Consider the following 20,249-nt stretch of genomic DNA (forward strand, 5'->3'; position numbering starts at 1 on the left):
ACCCGGAACGTATCGCTGCTTTGAACAGCTTTGGTCCACATGGCACGGATTAATGAATTTATAACATAATAAACAAGCATCAGGGCAAATTAACACTGCTGAGCAGAACGGAGAACTGGAAATTAACCAACCTCAGATAACAGAACAACTAAGCTTTTCTCTTTACAGATATTTGCAAATTCTATCATTCGTTGTCAAAATCTATCAAATATGATATATATAAAATATGATACCGGACATCCTTAAGAAGCATAGATGCTGCTCTATGAATGAGATAGGTTACGGACTTGGGGGGCGGCAGTAGCTCAGGAGGTCGAGCGCTCTTTTTGGGACACTGAACCCCTAATGCCCCCAATAAGCAGGTTTGCGCCTTACATGGCTGCTAAAATGTGAAGCACATTGTAAAGCGATTTGGGAAGTCTTCATTGACTTGAAAAGCGCTATATAAATGCAGATAATTTCATTTCACTTGTCTTGCAAATTTTTTTTGGGATGTTTTCGCATCATGGGGAGCCAAAAAAATACATCTATTCCACACCATTAAGTGAAAGCGTCGTAAGGCGTGTTCATTGTATTCTACTGTATTCTACTGTACTGCTTTTATCTAAAACGTACATGTTGATTTCATCATTTATTAGGCTTTATTGTTACCACTGTATGGTAACTGTGTTGCAATGATACACTGAGTCTCTAATAATGATTTACAAGAAACAAAAAATATGTGAAAAATATTATTTAAAAACAAAGTAAACAAAAAAATTAATATAGAACGGTACATATGCCTCTCATGACAGTGTAATGTACCGGCAACTGAAGAGGACATCCATGATGTACAATCCAAAACAAGACTTCGATTCGTACTTCCATGATGTGTCCAGTCAGCCCAAGTCTTGTTCCATTCGGTGCGAATACTTTGCGGCAATTTTCGGATCTTCGATCCGCCGGAAAACAGCAGGAAAGTTTGCACCGCTGTTTCGCTGAACTTTCTTTCCTTCTTCTGTGCATAAACCCAGTCGCGGAATGATGACATCATCGGCCTGCAATTAATACATAAAAACCTAGGATGAGGGACGAAAACACTTTTTGAGTCCTACCATGATATGAACATTAAAAATTGATGTTAGGGTGTAGTTGGCATATTTAATTGCAGGTTTTTAAGGATTGTTTTGGTTTCAGTTTCTGCTATCCTGTCTGTTCTATACCATTCAGCTTGGTTTTAATGTGTAAGAAAAAATATAAATAGGGTAAAAGAATACAAATTCAGAGTTATAAAAGTATAGATAGATAGATAGATACTTTATTCATCCCCTAAGGGAAATTCACATTTCCAGCAGCATCCCTGAGCTGAGAACAGTACAATAATAAAGCCAAAAGAATACAATATACAAATACCCAGTGTGATGTGCAAATGCCCACTGTAGCGTGTTATATAGAGTAACTAAATAGTGCTACACAGAATACATATTGCAGTAAGATTCGGTAATATCCAATGTAGGTGGTGTGGTTTAATGTGGGTCTTTACTCTGCCGGGTGGAGTTAAAGAGCCTCATGGCATGAGGAAGAAAAGATCTCTTCAGTCTGTCCGTAGTACAAGACAGTGACAGCAGTCTGTCGCTGAAACTGCTCTTCTGTCTGGAGATAATGCTGTGTAGTGGATGCGATGGATTGTCCATGATTGACCTCAGCTTTTTCAGTGCTCGTCTCTCAGCTACTGTTGTTAGGCTGTCCAGCTCTTTGCCCACAACAGAGCTCGCTTTCCTAGCCAGTTTATTGAGAGTATAACAGTTTAAAAGATTTCTCATAAGTTTTCATCAACGTTGAGGTATATATTCATGAAAAATGTCCATGGATTTTTGTTCACGCCTCAATTCTGTCAACAATGGCAACATATTAGTGGGACCTGTTTGTGGGTCAGCCAGTCTAGAATAGGTTGGGCAAACGTTTGTTCCGGATTGAGGTAAAAACAATTGGGAGAGCGTCTGGGACACAAGAGATTTAATTTTCGGTATCTGCAAAACAATTTCGATGGAATTGACGATGGATGAGGGAAACAAATATATCTTTTTTTTCAATGTGTATATATAAATAAATGTAGAATCTGAAATCAATATGTTATATTTCAGCTCAGTGGCCTTGGGGGTAGAGCGCCCACCCCGAGACTGGTAGGTTGCTGGTTCAAGCCTCGAGACTTACCCATTGCCTCCCTGCTTGGCCCTCGGCATTGGGGGGTTTGGTCACCTAATGACTCCCAACTCATCAATCTCCCAGGAAGAGTCAAAAAAGCCAAAATGTCCAAAGTGTGAATGTGTTCTTGACTCTAGCCACCTACCACTAGGGGGATATGGCTTCAGTACATAGATAGAATAGATGTCTGCTGACAACTTCTCTGACTTAATGAAAGCCATGTTCCCGGATTCACAGATAGCTTAAGTGAGGCTTTTGTTTATCCAACCATAGACATTATATATATTTAAAATAGACTATTAGAGAATATATAATGCCGAAATTTGCTAATATGAATTAAACTCAAAATAAACAAGATTTTTGCATGACATTTCTGACAAAAAAATTGCAATTACAGAAATATTCACAACAGTATTTTGTTAAACTGGCCGAATGTGTCCTGTGGGCGATACGTTTGCCCACCCCAAGCCTAAATATAATGAATAAAAAAACATTTTCATTAACCTCTCAACTGCTGGCATTTGTTTAAATCGAGTATCTAACTTCCAAGTTTGTACTACAATAGAGAGCTTCGGGAAGTTAAATATTCATCTAAAGTTAAACCTCTCCAAAAAAAAGAGTAACCCTTATGGCGCAGACAGAAAACAAATACAGTTGTGTGTGGTATGCAAACAAAGTGGAAAAAAAGCCCCACGTACCAGTTCCTCATCAGGCACTCGTGTAAACAGTGGATGTTCACTGAAGTGCTTCACCATCCAAAGGTGGACCTCTTCCACGTCTGTGATGGTGTATACTAAACCCTGAAGTGATATATGCAACACGGCCAGTCAAAAATGAATAATATAAAAAAAGAATAGATCATAAGTTTGAGGTGAATTAGAATTGACTCATCAATCATCATTGTGCAAAGGGTAATTAAGCGGGGAATTACACTGCAAAATGTCTGGTAGGAATTCGAAGGAAAATACCCTATTTTTTAAGACACGTAATTTTTTTCTAAGAAGAACCTCAGAGCTTGGTTCAGCATCGACTCGAGTAGCGTTTTTCAGTCCAAAAATATTGCTGACCACAATCGCCAAACATAGGATGCAACGGATATCGAACTCGGCGGTGAGAGTGCCAAAACATGACCACTAGACCACCAGGATTATAGATGACATATGAAAAGGCATTCAAATTTATCTCATTATCACACTACTTATTAACCTCTTATATTCCAGGTAATTTTGAGTAAGATTTTTCTTTTAATAAAAAACAGGATAAAATACGATAAAAAATAAACAAGTTAATATTTCAAGCATTTTTCTTATTTCCCTAAAAAACTAAGGAAAAAAAACTTAAAGATAATGTGCGTTATTTTAACTGTCTTTAAAAAGCTTTAAATTAAATATTTTAGCTATTAAGTGTGTGTCAACAATGTCCCACTGACCAGTCCTGTCCAGGACCCTTTATAGGAAATATTCACCGTGCCGATCTGTTTTTATTTTAGATTTTTTTCATCAGCGTTCCGACCACGGAGCGCATTAGGCTTGATGAACGGAGGCGGGGAAAGGGGGGTTTTAGAGTGATTGTGTTGGTTGTTTTTTTAAGTTCTAGGTTGAAAATGAGGAAAGTAAGAAAAGGAATGTTTCAAATACAGTGCAAATGTCAACACAAACCCCAAAAAAGATTTCTAATAAAGCTTATTGGAGTGAGAAACGAAGGTGCATGCGGCACACAAGCAGCTTGACAAAGGCTGCAATAATGATTTTAGCCAGAAGATGACGTTGGCAATTCGAATATTTTGAACTTACAGAAACCAACTTTAAAATTAGCAAAATTATCTTCCAATAGAACAAAATATTTTTTTAAGTGTATCTTTAGCAGGCAACAAACGTGATTAGCAAGACACGCTAGCAACTGCTAAAGAGAGCAAAGTGGCGGTAGAGTTTAAAACAAAAACACCAATAAAACAGAAATACTTCAATTTCATTTTAGCCATTGCTTAAATTAGCCTTTAAAATAAATAGCTTACAGATGACTTCTTACCGGAAACAAGTGTGTAGCTAACTTGTAAAAGAAAAAGTTACGGTCAAGAAATGGAAAAATTCCTTTTAAGTTCAGCTTTTCAATAGCCCAGGGGCAAAGCAAAAACAGACACGTGGCTATAACTTCTCCAACAAACAACTCAAATTGGATTAAGCCTGCTTACGACCAATGTGCAGAAATCCTTCAACAGTTGAGATGCATCACTTCAGCAAAACATATATTTAGTACTTAATAGAAAATACTGAGTATAAATTACTTTTTAAGGTGATTTTATTGACAAAGACTACGTAGTCCCATACCCTTCGCCTTAGAAGATGACTCTAGTTTCAATGACGCTAGTTTTTGCACATACTGTTATACTACAACTATATGGTATAAAGACCAAAATTGTTTTCAATGTAGAATAAAATGACGCTGGTTTTCCGGTTGTGCGAATCACGACATAGAACTATACGCGCAAACACTATACATTATTCCATTTGTCATACCCTCACCATGCTAAATACGAGTAAATGGAAATCATACAGTTGAAAGGCACCGATCTGTTCAACCAGGAATTGAAATTGAGCTACTGGATGAAAGCTTGGGGTATGTAGATGAAAATGTAAAACTCCATTTTTTAATAACGAGTAACTGATTTCGCAAAGTACTATAATTTAGGCTGCCCGGTTTCAAGTCAACTGGAAACTTCTAAGTTTTACCACGATAGTCACTCCAGAACCGCAGTAACGGTAAAACTATATAAAATATGAGAGTATTATCTCTAAAATATAATACAATAAACCCCCAAGATCATTTTACGGTATGGAATACAATGTTTTCTCTTGTATATAACAAGACCTTTCCGGTGTTCTTCGTGTGACAAGTTACGTCTGTAAGATGTCCGTTTACCGTTGGTTGACATCATATAAAATTGTGATCTGCTATTGGTTAATAAGATCTTGAAAGTTCTGATAGGCTAATGGCTAAATAACCTCCCACAATGCCTTCAAGTTTCTTAATTCAGTTTAGAATCGGGTGTGCTTTGTAAAGACTTTGCACGTCGGCAATAAAATACTGAACTGTATTATTTTGCTATGGGTCCAAAAGTTAAAGGACTGATGAAGGTGAAAACAAAAACATGATCACTATGGAAACTAAGCTTGCGATTATCAAGAGATACGAAAATGGCACACGATTGATCACCCTGGCCAATCTCCATGACCGTAACTAATCAACAATCGGGATTAATGTACAGAGGCGAATAAAACTATGAAGTCTTTAAAGGGCTTGACCATCCTCGCAAGTGTATGTTTTAAAATCAGTTTAATATTTAATACGACGCTGCCGTCTCCTCCTCCCTGAATCCACCCGCAACCCCACTTGACCAGCTCAAGTCACGTCACTTTGAAGGTAAATAATGTATGTTTTTTGTTTACATTTACGAAAAATGTTATCTAATCACGCTTACGGCCATACTACCCTGAACACGCCCGATCTCGTCCGATCTCGGAAGCTAAGCAGGCTCGGGCCTGGTAAGTACTAACCAGGCCCGACCCTGATGGATGACAGATGGGAAACCGCCTGGGAATACCAGGTGCTGTGAGCTCCCTGCGATTGGCTGGCAACCAGTTTAGGGTGTCCCCTGCCCACTGCTTGCTGGGATGGGCTCCAGCACCCCCGCGACCCTACTGAGGAGAAGCGGTGCAGCTAATGAGATGAGGTTATCTAATCACATGCACATGTATTATAAATAAAAATACTTATTATACATCATTTTGTTATGTACCAGGGTTTCTGAACTTATTACGATAGGTTTTCATCCGCACATACTCGTTGGTGGCAAGCCGGACTATGGTAAAAACGATTTTTTTTTAGCTGGTCAAATTCAGCAAAATCAAAATGAATTTGAAGGTGGTTACTCGTCCCAATCACTGCAGGGACGCAAAAAACCTACAAATCGATAAGAGGGTTATGCAAACTTGACACAGGCCTGTAGTCGGGAGAGAAAGATTCCACTTATTACGCTTTCGATGTAAATCGCTTCTAAAAGTTTCATCACATGTGCAGAGTGCCCGATCTTTGGCAGTGTGATAAAAATAACCCACGGACAACACAGAGGTCAGTCCCCTATGTCACTGCAGTTTACATTGGAGACTGCGCAGATAACTTTACGAGAACAAAGAATTCTAGGAAAACTCAGCCATGGCACACATTACACAGCACTTTACCTTTTTCCCCTTTTCAGGGAAGCTAAGGGTATGACAGACTGGACGGTGGCCACAATTTTTGTTACTGGTGTCCTGTTGCAAACGATGTTTCGTGATCAAATCGTTTTGGGGGACAACAGAGTCTTGTAAAAAAAACTAAGTTTGATGATGGCTGGGTGCCAAAAGAGAGGGTCCTGGCAGACATTGTGCTCACACACATACACGGACGTGCAGATACATGCCAAAGGAAAAACTATAAACTTGACTTCAGCATATAGCCCCTTCTTTGTTACCATTAAGAATTGGTAACTAGAGAAAAGACTAATAGGCACAGCGTGCAACACAATAATTCTTTTATTTGAAAAAGAAGTTGGCCAATTCAACGGTCTTTGAGTGCGTACTGTTTTAAGCTACTAAGTCTGAACACTATTGCGTAAAGGCCTTGCATTTTATTTTTAGGTTCAGGTGCAACTTCGGCACTTTTAAATGACGCGACAGATAACATTAATCGGTTAAAAAAAGCGGGTTAAGGGATATCACATTTTTAACCAAACAATTAAGGAAAATGTGTTGAGAGTCTATCTACATACAGTAGGAGGTAAATCACTTAAAACAAAAGCTATAAGATAAACACGAGAGTTACTGTTTTTAAGCGACTTACAGTACATCAATTGTAGTTTGTTTCCAGTGAATCCTTGAAAGAAAAACATAAATGAGCAAACAAACCAGAGGACACCAGCATTCTTTAAACTGAGATTAAGAGCTACCCATTTTATGTGCTTTTCTAAAAAAACTTTATGTTAATACAAATTTGTAACAATAGTGTTATTACTTATTAGCAAGTTGTATTTATTAGAAGAAGGGTTAATGTAGGCTCAGACAACCACTAAAACATCTGCCTTGGATAAGGGCAGCCGATAATATACATATCTAGATTGTAGGATAATAGAAGATAATATATCATGTATATAAAGACGGTAATTATGTCAATGATTTGTTATGCCAGTAAGAAATACAATTTCCTAGAAAATCATAATGATCCATAACTGGTGCGGTATGATAAGAAGAGTCTGTGGGCTATTCAGTAGGGATGCACGAAAAACTAATCGCAATTTTCATACCAGTATAGCAACTTTGATGCGATTTTCAATTTTAAAAGCCAAGTGCATTTTCTGTGCTACTTTTGTTTTTTTATGTTAGTAATTTAAACTCCTGTTGTCCACAGGTCAAAGTGACCTGCCTCTTAGTTGTTAGAAAGAGAGACAAACAAAGTGAGAGAAAATGAGAGAGACAGAGAAAGAGATGTATCGTTTACGCGGCATGACAAAAGGAGCAGGAGGCAAACTCTTCTAAGCAATATGCAGGAGAATGCAGATCAGGTGTCCGGTCACAGTACAGTATGAAAGATTATGATATAAATTGGCCAATCGGATCGGAAATCTCAAGTCAGGAGGTGCTGGCCAATAGGTGTGAATCTTGGTGTCAGAAACATTCCTCGTGGTGCAGGAAGCTTTCGTAGTTGCTTGTTATTCCGCTATTGGTGTGTGTGTGTGTGTCTTAATGGGTAAGTGTGAAGCATATTGTAAAGCACTTTGGGAGGTCTTCATTGACTTGAAAAGCGCTATATAAATGCAGACCATTTACCATTCCTCTTTGGAGTTTTGTCTTCCTTTTTTCTGAACTGATTGGCCAATCGGCTTGAATCTTTTCTGCCTCATCCGCTGTTTTGTTTTTTTAGTCGATCCTTTTTTAAATTACCGGGTACATTTTTTTTACATTCCCGGCGAAGGAGTGAAACAGCAACAACTGAAGGTAGCATTTCCCAGTGGTAAATTGTAATAGGGAGAACTTCCGGCAATTGAAAATATTACCATTATTTTTACTCAAAACCTAATATAAGGTGAGTTTTGTCTCTAAATCAAATATTTTTTTACTATTTACAGGATCTAAAAATCACACAAGCTTTATGCACATAAAAAGTTACAAATTTAAATATGTAAAAAGTAGATAAATTTGTGGCTCAACAAAAAACATGATTTGAACCGGAAAGGGCAACAATTTCAAGCATTCTCAAGCACTTTTCCCAAAAATTAAGCACTGTTCAATCCTTGAAAAACAACATTAAAATTCAGGCATTTTCAAGGATTTCAAGCACCTGTAAAAACACTGTGAATATGAATAATTTACATGCACTCATCCCAACTCTTAATTCGAGCAGAAATATGCCATGATCTACTGAGCATTGATTCCATTTCTACAATTTTGTTTTTCTAAACATGTTGTATACGTACCCCGATTCTCAGTGTGTACGCATACTCTGCCAACAATGTGGGGCTGATGATTCTCCACTTGTGCTTGGTCTTCTTAAAATGAGGGTCCGGGAAAAGGAAGAACATCTTGCTAAGCTTGGGGAAAAAAAGAACAAGAACCAATGACATGAGACCCAGGAGTAAAGAATTTAAATCACATTTTCAGTTTCTATACCAAGCATCAGTGCATTTGACACGACTGTATACTGTACAATACAATGTAACCGCTTATATAGGGTATCCATAGGGCTGGTTGCAAACTGGAACTTCCATTTAAGGTTTTCTTTAGTTTTTCATGTCAAATGCACACACATATATATATATATATATATATATATATATACACATATATTAAAACCGATATGCATGGTACATATTGCAAAATTATCTTTCTGGGCTTAGGTGTTAACTGGCTATCGTCAGCCTGTCCGGTTGCATTTCATAAATTGACATGTCTAAACGCAATTTGTCCCGGGTTTCATGGACAGGGTTGTTGCTCAAATATGGAGAAAGATAGAAAGAAGAAAAAGGGGAAAAAAAGTACTTCAGAAACCATAAAATGAATGTCATGATTTATATCACGCAATCATTTCTAAATTGACTGACAAATGACTGTTACAATGATGTAAAATATGATAAGTTCAAATGATTGACAGAAGAACTATCTAAATCAGGGGTGTCAAACAAGCGGCCAGCGGCCCGGATCAGGCTCGCTAAGGGATTGAATCCGGCCCGCAAGACAACGCTCAGAGAAGATCATGAGAAAAACGAGCTGCAGGTTTAATTATATCCACTTAATGTTGCCAAAGCCAAGGGCCTCTCAAAAATGCTGCAGTTGTATTTCTTTCTTTCTCTCTCTCTATCTCTTTGTCTCTTTCTTTGTTTCTCTGTCTTTTTCTCTCTGTGTCTTTTTACCTTCTTTTGTGCTCTTCTTTTTCCTTTTCTCTCTCTCTTGCTTTCCTCTTCTCTGTTTCTCTTTGAATTTTGTTCTTTCTCCCACTATTTCTCTTTTTATCTCTTTTATTTCTCTCTATCTTTCTTTAACCATTTTCTTCTTTCTTTATTTGTCCCACCCCCTCACTCTCATTTATTTCTCTCATTTTTTCTTTCTCTTTAATCTACTAGTCCGGCCCCCGAGATAATGTTGGTTCTATCTAGTTAGGGGTGGCAGTAGCTCAGGAGGTAGAGCGCCTGTCTTGGGATCAAGAGATCGCAGTTCAAATCCCGGCTCCTCCGTGTTACATGACTAAGTGTCCTTGGGTAAGACACTGAACCCCTAATACCCCCAATAAGCAGGTTAGCGCCTTGCATGGCTGCACGGCTGCTATTGGGAAATGTGAAGCTCATTGTAAAGCGCTTTGGGAAGTCTTCATTGACTTGAAAAGCGCTAATCAAGTGCAGATCATTTCATTTCATTCTATCGTGTGGCCCCTAATTAAAACAAGTTTGACACCCCTGGTCTAAATTACTTAGGGCCAGCTTTCCAATAACCATTTGTTTCAAACCCGTCATCCCTTTCTTCTTTTCGAATGATAAGTTTTGTGATTTGTGGTCTGTGCAGCCCTTTGAGACTGTTATTAAGGGCTATACAGATAAACATGACTTGACTTGAGCAGTTTTTTCCAACATGTCATAGAAGAAAAAATATAGGGTTGAAAACACAAATCTTTATGCATCATATGACATGACCTGTTTAAACAGATAATAAATGCACAATCCAATGCAACAGCTCAGGGGTGTCCAAACTTTATTTGTTAAGCTGAGAATGTGCGTCTTTAAAAGATTCACCCTCCATGAAAGGTTTGCAGTGCTTGACGATCAGTGTCATTTTCATTGACTCGCTGGGTTTCGTGTTTCTTCACCTTTTCACAGCGGTTTTTATAGTTAGGTTTTTGTAGTCAGCATGCATTGTCTCGCAGTACCTGTTGATATTGTATCTATTAAAAACATCCACAGTCTTTTGGCAAATGCGGCAGACGCAGTTTTGGATTTTGATGAAAAAAAAATACTTAATTTTCACCTGTCCTGGAAGGGGTGGCCCTCACGGTCAACTTTCCTTTTTTCAAACCAAGGGCAACGTGGCCGTAGGGCTACTGCCATTATCTGGTGGAATGTTTTTATTTATTTTTTTATTTATTTATTTAACAAATCTATTTTATATTGCAGTCAACATTACTGGCAGGCCATTTACTAATACTTTTCTGACAAATATATGATCACGGGCTGCAACTGGCCCCCGGGCCAGACTTTGGACATGCCCGCAATAGCTGAGAGATGTTGAATTTTAACCGACTTTAAAAGAGGGCCATGAAAAACTTTAATACTTTGGATTGGTTTGTACTAGGGCAAAATTTTGCTTACACATCAAAGGGTTCCAACAATGAATGTGCTTGTAGTTTTCATTCAATGACTCAGGCTAACCGAGGACAATATTTAATCCCGAGTAACTAATTATGTGTATAGCTGCCAGACAATACAATCCCTGTGTAATCTTATAGGGGTTTTTAAAAGTTGTACATTAGAGTAGCTAAACGGAACGGATAAAAAGTGTCGCACACCAATGTGCTGATGCGATACCACCTTAAATCAATTACTTCTTTGTTGGGAACTCCTGGATTTGTCTTTTTTGTTCTGTAATCCAAAAGTAATTCAGTCCATATGTTTTCAAACCCAAACACTGTGGTACACTGTGGTACCCTTGTTAGCTTGGCACTGTTGAGACCCAACGACGGCATTCATTCACACATTTTTATTTAACTGCCAGCTTTTTACACACACAAAAACCATTGGTAGGCGGAGGTGGAGAAGTCACACAAATAGTTATTCTTATATTGAGTTAGTATATTGCATAAATAATAGTACGTCAACACATTTTCGTAACCTCCATCCAATGCAATGCCAAAAACAAAACGAAGCTATAAAATGAGACTTTTGGTAGGTGTTGAAAATTACATAAGCGAAAGGTAAAGAAACCAACATTATAATTAAATCTATGACATGGCTATGATTATTGTTGAAAAGAATATCATGGCCTCTCTTAATCAACACTTCCCTTGTCAAACATCTTAAAGGAAAATTGTGCGTCTATTTAAATACGGAGCATTGCCAAGCAGCTTGGTGAAAAAAGGTCCACTGTTGGAGCAATCATTGGAAAATGGATGAAACCCATTGACCAAAACCAACATCAAACCATTGGAACAAATCAAGATTCAATACAGGACTTTAAATTACTTTTACCACATGTATTAATACCGCATATTAAATTGTTTAATATACAGTAAAGAAAATAAGTATTTGAACACCCGCTATATTTCTATTTTTCCCATTTAGGTATAAAAGGTCTGACATTTTCATCGTAGGTGCATGTCCACTGTGAGAGAGATAAACTAAAAAGACAAATACAAAAATCCTGATGCATATTTTTTTAACAATTGATTTGTGTGACACAGCTGCTAATAAATATTTAAACACCTGTGTATCATCTAAAATTCTGACCCTAAAAGACCTGTTAGTCCGCCCATTAAAAGTCCACCTGCACTAAATGTAGCAACCCTGGATCAGATGCACCTGTTTGAGGTTGTTAGCTGCATAAAGACACCTGTCCACCCCATACAATCAGTAGGACTAACGTGTAACATGGCGAAGACCAAAGAGCTGTCCAAAGACACCAGAGACAAAATTGTACACCTCCACAAGGCTGGAAATGGCTACGGAGCATTGCCAAGCAGCTTGGTGAAAAAAGGTCCACTGTTGGAGCAATCATTGGAAAATGGAAGAAGCTAAACATGACAATGAGTTCATTGTACCCAAACGGCCTCCACAGACACCAGATTTCAATCCAATGGGGCAATTTTGGGATATGGTGGAACAGGAGTTTTGCATTGCGGGTGAGCAGCAGACAATTCTGTGCCAACTATGTGGGACCATTATGTCAATATGGAGCAAATTCTCTGAGGAATGCTTACAGCACCTAGCTGAATCCATGCCAGGAAGCCAATCCCAGCTATCTTCAGGAAGAGGACACCCCGAAACAGTTGCCAGCCAGATGCAGGGCACACAGAGAGAGACAACTCACTTGCTCAGTCGTACCTAGGGGACATTTAAACTGGCCAATCAATCTGACATGCATATTTTTTTTAATGTGGGAGAAAAGCGGAGTGCCCGGAGGAAACCCATGCAGCTATGGAAAGAACATGCAAACTTCACGCAAGAGGCTGCAGTAACCACCCATCCACCATGTCGCCCATGTTAAGTTGTGATTATTTATAACAAAACATGTGAGTGAAATGACCTCAAGAGAGACGTTGTACCTCTAATTAACCCCAAGAATAGCTTCCCCCAACTGTTCATCAAAACAATACACACCAATCAATATATTTTGAGGAAATACACTTTTTGTTAGTAATATAAAATATTGAGTTGCTTTTTGAAGGGTGGTGCAGAGAAGTAATACACACATTCTTACATTATGACGTAAGCATTGTGGTCTCAAGAGTAGCCTTTCCCATGTAGAGGTATATCGTACTTTAGTAGATGTTGTACTTTAACAGTGTTTAAAGTAAAACAAAGTGATTGTACTAAACAAATAAAAGGAAAGGTTGGTTGCACATGGTTGGTCTTTAAAATCTCTACAAAGTCCAAATTAAATCATTTTTTAATTTTGGTTGTGCTTTGATGCAATATCATGCCGTCAGCAGGAGAACCAATGAGACAATGTTCGGTAGGTCTTCAGGGTTTTTAACTTAGCAAACCTCTCCTATATCGAGGCGCTTTTCTGACAATTCTGGCAATGTTTTTGCCAACGGTGGTCTTTTTGTAAGGTACATTTACATTTTTGTGCAGCATAAGGGAAAAAAAACATTTTGACTATCATTTGTGAGCTCCATGACTAATTTTACATGCAGTTAATAATCCAATTGGAATCTGAATATTGGATTTCTTTTTTGATTAATCATGCCTAAATAAAAACATAAACCAATGGTGTTTGTGAGTATTTCATTTACAAGGTGAAGGCAGGAGCGACGTCAATAATCAAATATTGTAGACATTTCCGTATCTTACTTTGACATTGAATAAAAGATCATTTTCGTCTAAAACTATTTAACGAAATACTGCACTTGTTTCATCTTTGCTCCAAAAATAAGATCCGTTGCTGCGTCTTGTGTGTTTAAAAAACAGGATAGAATTACACTATATATGGATGGAAACATGAGGCAGCACGGCAGAGTAGTGGTTAGCGCGTGTAAGGCACAGTCCTGAGGTCATGGGATGAAACCTTCCTGTGTGGAGTTTGCATGTTCTCCCTGTGCTTGTGTGGGTTTCCTCCGGGCACTCCGGTTTCCTCCCATATTCCAAAAACATGCATGTAAGGTTTATTGGCCGGTCCAAATTGTCCCTAGGTGTGAATGAGCGAGTAAGTTGTCTGTCTCTGTGTGCCCTGCAACTGGCTGTCAACCAGTTCAGGGTGTCCCCTGCCCACTGCCCGAAGATAGCTGGGATGGGCTATATGAATTTACATAATTTGAATACCAGAAATATTGCATTTCCAAGTGGATTATCGCCTGCATGTACATATGCCCGTTGATAAACTAAAAAGTAGAAGAATAATAACACTATAGAATGCCTGGTTATAAAAAACAAACTTTTATACTGTATACTAAGAATCTATTAGCAGAGTTCACAGTTAAATTATAAAAGTAATGTCGATGAATGAAAGTAACTATTACCTGTCCTTTTCTAAAGAAGTTAGGAAGATACTTCATGGCGTTGCTGCGAACACAGGCAATGTTTTGGTAGCTTCCTGGATTGGCTTCACGTAATGACTTGATACGATCCTTGACATAATCGGACACTTTCACCCGGATCTCCATGCCCAGCATGAGTTTGTCTGGGAAGAGTGGAGATAATTCCACTGGGAAAGAAAAGATGCAAAAGTAACAAATGCTGAAAATGAATCACAATTTCATGTTGAATTTGCTGTTCACCTAAAAGTCCCCCATATCCACATCCAATGTCTGCAAACTCAACTTGTGGAGTTCCTTTTTCAGAATTCTCCCCATTAAAGAATTGTGGATAGAGAGTGTGCCAATCCATCTCATCTGGACACACGGGACTGGTGGGACAATAACAACGATAGCAGTGAGTCGTTCTGAACACTTTTTGAAAGAAGACAAGCAATGATTATAGCCAACCGTGTAAAAAAAACTATTCTACAATTTTGAAATATGATAAACTCACTAATCAAACGAATGATGTGCCATCGGGTTTGAATGCGCTCGTTGTCTATAGTAACGCTTCTGTGGCATTGATGTGGACGCACTCATCTTGGTTTCAGGCAGATCTTCTTACCAATAACACGCAAATTGTTATTTTATTAGCTTATTATAAAATTATAGTTTTAGGTACAAGCTCGTTTCACGTTCGCGGGTCCATGCTTTTCAATACTCATACGTCGCACATTGTGACGTTATCATTAAGCGACCAAGCTTTCTTTTTAATATTTATATATCTATCTATATATATATATATATATATATATATATATATATATATATATATATATATATATATATATATATATATATAGATATATAAATATACATTTATATATTAGAATAAAAAATACTCACAGTCACGTATTTGACTCTCAACGTTTTTTAAAAGTAAAAATTAGACTATTCGTTTGTTGTAAAACGATAAGCCTTTAAAAAATACAGACTTTGTGTCACGTTTGTGTCAACATGCTTTCCCAAACACACGCTTCACACAAGATTACGTCATAATAAAGCGACCAAGCTTTTTATTTTTGTTTTATTTTTTATTTTTTTGGAACAGAATTGTCATTCATTCATTATCTGCACCGCTTATCCTCAGTAGGGTTGCGGGGGTGCTGGAGCGCATCCCAGCTATCTCCGGCAGTGGGCAGGGGACACCCTGACCCTGTTGCCAGCCGGTCGCAGAGCACTCAGAGACAGACAACTCACTCGCTCATTCACACCTATGGACAATTTGGACAGGCCAATTAACCTGACATGCATGTTTTTGGAATGTGGGAGGAAACCGGAGTGCCCGGAGGGAACCCACGCAAGCACGGGGAGAACATGCAAACTCCACACAGGAAGGTTCGATCTCATGACCTCACAACTAGTCGTGACGCACACGCGCTACCCACTGTGCTGCCGTGTTGCCGAACAGAATTGTATTTGTCATTAATAACAATGTAGTGTTGGGAATTAAATATCAAAATGTACTGTTTACCAAATCGTTCGAATTAGTTATCTGACAGTTAAAACACAAACCTAACCTACATTCACCCAACAATTTATGCGCGCTCGTTTCTTGAGGGAAAAATGATCAGGAAGGCGACATTTCCACACGGGGGCAGATTTATTTTCCCGAACAATTTAACTAAGTGTACTCCATCTAAGACGGCCAAAGTGACATTGGCGTCTGTGGGCAGCCTCGTTCTGAAGTCCTGTAGCTTTTTCCAATTGGCCCTCTTCTCCCCGCATAATGGTGTGCCAGCTCCTCCCATGGGTGTGGCAAGGAAGCCCCCTGGGCTTTACCATCTCATAGACAAGCGTCCCGATGTCTGGGGTCCTCAAAACAACACCGAGCTTTTCTGCGTCATCAGGGGCTTTCTGCGTCAACAGTGTCTGGGTATGCTGATTATCTTATCACCAGTACGTCCCGTTCCTGCCGTTCCTGTAAACAACATCTTCCAGCAGCCTGCCCTGACCTTGTACTACAGCCCAGTCAGTGAATATATTTTGCATTAAATATAATTTGTATTCAATCGTATAAAATCCTTTATAGTCTAAAGTATAAAATCCTTCAGTAGTGTACATTATTTACGAGATTAGAGGTGGCCGTCTGGGCTTCCCTTTCAAGGATGCTGCCCCCGCGACCCGACCTCGGATAAGCGGAAGATAATGGATGGATGGATTGATGGATGGGGTGGCACTCAATGGTTAATTTGTAAAAAAAAAAAAAAAAAAAAAAAAAAAAAAAAGATAAAGAATAATAAAGTATATTAGGATGGGGAAATAGTGCAGTATTTCAGATTGGGAAATAGAAGTAGTGCTTGAATACTGGCCTAAATTGTGGAACAGAAAATTAGAGCGATGACATTAGCATCAACATTTTGCAAAAATAAGAATAAAGAAATAAAATGTAACCATACAATTTTATATACATAGGCGAAATAAGTGTATGTAAATGTCGAGTCAAATATTTATTTGTGTAGCCCAAGATAACAAGAAGTCTGAAAGGGCCGTACAGACTACTTTTACACCATCCCCTAATCTAGAACCTACATGGGGGCAAGGAAATATAAGATGTAAAAACCTTTAACAGTATAAAAAATAAAATACATCCATAAAACGTATAAAAATGATGTCCAAATTTGGCGTTTGTATTCGACTTCAGGGGCTATTTTAGGTTCAGAGATTTTTGGGGGGTGGTAAGTACACAGAAAGTGATTTAGCATCATTCAACACTGTTAAGGAGTGTCATTGTGTTACACTGGAGCCTCCATAGACTCAGCAGTTATGCCACAAGAGACCATACCTGTCAACCTCCACGGCTCCATGCCCGTACAAACTGTCGTATTTTCCCTTACAAAATACAAAATAATCTTACACCATTTTTTTTTTTTTTTCGGAAGGATGAATGATGGGAAATCCCCAGGCGGCAGACGCATGCGCACAGTATCATCAAACCGCTCGCTTCGTTTGCAACAAAAAAAACGATACCGATATAGAGGCTAACGCGGCAAACTCGTTAGACTCGATTGTTTGCCGTTTCGTGATAGTCGGTGTTGACCAGATGGTACCCATAATTGACAAATTTGCGTTTTTCCTTACAGATTTTCTTGTACGTCGTACACGTCTTAAAATGAATAATAAATGTACTTTGTACGGCAAAAACGTACAGGTTGACAGGTATGAGAGACACTGTCCGAGCAAAAAGGGATCGGGGAGGGCGGCGAGACTATCATTCCCGTCTATTTTGTCCTGTTTAATATTGATCTCCAGTTTTACTCTCGGCTATTTTGTTCTGTTTGATATCGATTTCCAGTGTCTGATAGCGTTCTCGTCTAGTTTGTCCTGTTTAATTTCGATCTCCAGTGTCTGGTATCGTTTCCGTCTATATCGTCCTGCTTGTTATCGGACTCCAGTCTTCAGTGCTTGATATCAATCCTGACTGTCCTGTTCTGTCCGGTATCAACCCTATCTATCCTGTATCTGCTTCTGCAATTGGTATCGATCTCGTCGGCCTCTGGCTTCCTGTCATTCCACGCCAGACTGCTGCCTTACATCTTCCGCCCAACGATCGCCGAATCACTGGCGTTTGGGTTAACGTGCATGACTGCCCCATTTCCCGTAAAATAAAGGTTGTGTGAGAAACGTCACGCATCTTGGTCCCCCTCCTGTTCCGGTTCTTGACACATTCACATGTTCATTTGTGAGTGAAGAGCATTTTAAAGCTACATTTGAAGTAAGAGTGCGACATCTTTTGATTTTAAATCTATAATAAAAACAGGTTGTCAACACAATTTATTATTAAAGTAAAGCTTTTGTTTACAAAAACATTCATTGTGAAAAATAAACACTTTAATCAGGCAATATCTTTATTAGAATCTGTGATGCGAAATGTCTCAATGGATATAACTGCTGGACAAATACATAGAACAGTATTTTTACAAAATAGATTTGTGATTTCAAAAAGAACAAAATGAAAACATTAACATGAAAAACTAAAACTTAGTTAAAGATACAATAAATCAATGTTGTCAACACAGTATATGATTAAAGTACATCTTTTGTATTCACATAGATCCAAAGGCATTCATCTTTACCCCAAAAAATGTTGAGTTAGGTAATATTTTTATCTGAATCAGTCATAGGGAAAAGTCTGACTGGATATAATTGCCAGACAAATATGTAGAACAGTATTTTTACAAAATCGATTATTCACTTCTCAAAGAACAGAGGGATTTAAAATAAAATACTTAGTTAAATATGCACCCTTAGAAATACGCTCTTGTCCAACATATGATTTGAAAATGATAAATTCATTCATTCAGTCAGATTCACTCTTCCATTCAATTGATTTATTGGACACATACACAAATATGTGCTAGAGCCGGTTTAATCTGAAGGGTTCATAGCAATGTTTTTGTTGTGAAAACATATTTGTTTTTTGACCCCGCTATTCGTGTTGGCAGTAACGCGTTACCAAGAAAGACTTTCCTAGAATGCAATTACTTTTCTCGATAACAGCTACTTGAACGTGTTATTAATAGCATTTTGTAACTCTGCTGTGGTTACTACTTAGTGTGTTACTACATTACTCCGGTACTTTACAAATGCACATGTGTTTAGTGCCATCTCATAGTTGAATACTGTTGCATTACTTACGTTGACACGTACATCCCTTGAACCGGTAGAGAAAATTCCCGAAGCGTGTATTTAGCTACAAAATACAACTAAATAAATAGTTATGGTAGCGTAGTCCCAAGCACAAGCAGAGTATGAGGTGAATTTCTACTCATCTAGACACTCTCCCTACCATATATGCTATCATCTAAGATGAGTTTCCAACTATAAAATACTAAAATCAGGCAGTCATCTTACATGGGCATATTTGGTTGTGTGTCACTAGTTGTGAATGGTAGGAATCGTGTGGGCAACTGGGCGTGGCTCTTACAGAAATAATAGACTAATGCTAAATTAATGGGGTAAAGACAGGCAAATAATTGGAAAAATTATTTTTGCAATACACCATCCCTAGAGGAAAAAAAATTTTTGGTAGTAAGCAGAAATAGAGAGGGAGATCTTAAAGTCCAGAGACAAAATGGATAGGGAGAGTAAAGTGTTTGTTGCAAGATCTCAAGATTGCACAAGCCAAGAAATTTGAAAGATCCCATGCTTCCACAGATTGGTGTACATATTTTTTCTACAGTGGAACAAATGTCTCTAAGTATAAAAAGTTCAGGAGACAGAGTACCAAAACAGGAAAATATTGCCTCAAGTTACAAAGGTGTTTCAGGATATAAAGTAAAAAATACAGTACAGTATGTGCTGTCATTTGCCGCTCCCAGAGTTATATCCGGCAACCCGATTCGTGTGTGTGAATCTCGGCATGCTCATCCCCTTCCCTCTCTATAAAGAGTCTACTGTATTGTACAGCTACGTAAAGCTATCATTCACAATGGACCCCACAAAAGAAATGCAGAAAAGTGGACAAGGAGAAAAGAAGAGGAAGAGACTTTTTCTGGCCCATGAAACAAAGTCAGAGATAATAGAAAGGTTTGAAGACACACACCGCCATGCAGGAGATCAGAGACGACAAGGAGGAAGATGCAGGCATGATTCCATCAGCCCAAATTTAAGACATTTCCAGAAAATTCCATGAAGTCTCAGAATTTGTGGAAATAAATTACACAAAAAAAGTGTTGACAGGTCGGGCTATCACTCAATATGATGACATCTGCCTTATGCATTTCTGGCGGATTGTCAAAAGTTCGTTTTCGTTT

At 38.4% G+C, this 20,249-nt stretch overlaps 1 protein-coding gene and 1 pseudogene across 1 annotated transcript; one reads left to right on the plus strand and one right to left on the minus strand.

Annotated features, from left to right (window-relative positions):
• Positions 1–622: 622 nt before the first annotated feature.
• Positions 623–15,177, minus strand: mettl1 (methyltransferase 1, tRNA methylguanosine). The gene is made up of 6 exons (XM_088337212.1): positions 14,948–15,177; positions 14,695–14,822; positions 14,437–14,621; positions 8,693–8,806; positions 2,883–2,984; positions 623–1,037 (listed from the first exon to the last, which is right to left on the minus strand). Exons 1-6 carry the CDS (start codon positions 15,031–15,033, stop codon positions 879–881), a joined length of 774 nt encoding a protein of 257 aa, XP_088193338.1. The 5' UTR covers positions 15,034–15,177; the 3' UTR covers positions 623–878.
• On the plus strand, positions 5,657–5,800 carry LOC148364501 (5S ribosomal RNA; annotated as a pseudogene).
• Positions 15,178–20,249: the final 5,072 nt, after the last annotated feature.

Source organism: Urocampus carinirostris, chromosome 6 (genome assembly GCF_059441175.1).
Source record: "Urocampus carinirostris isolate Australia breed hairy pipefish chromosome 6, RoL_Ucar_1.0, whole genome shotgun sequence".
Taxonomy (NCBI): domain Eukaryota; kingdom Metazoa; phylum Chordata; class Actinopteri; order Syngnathiformes; family Syngnathidae; genus Urocampus; species Urocampus carinirostris.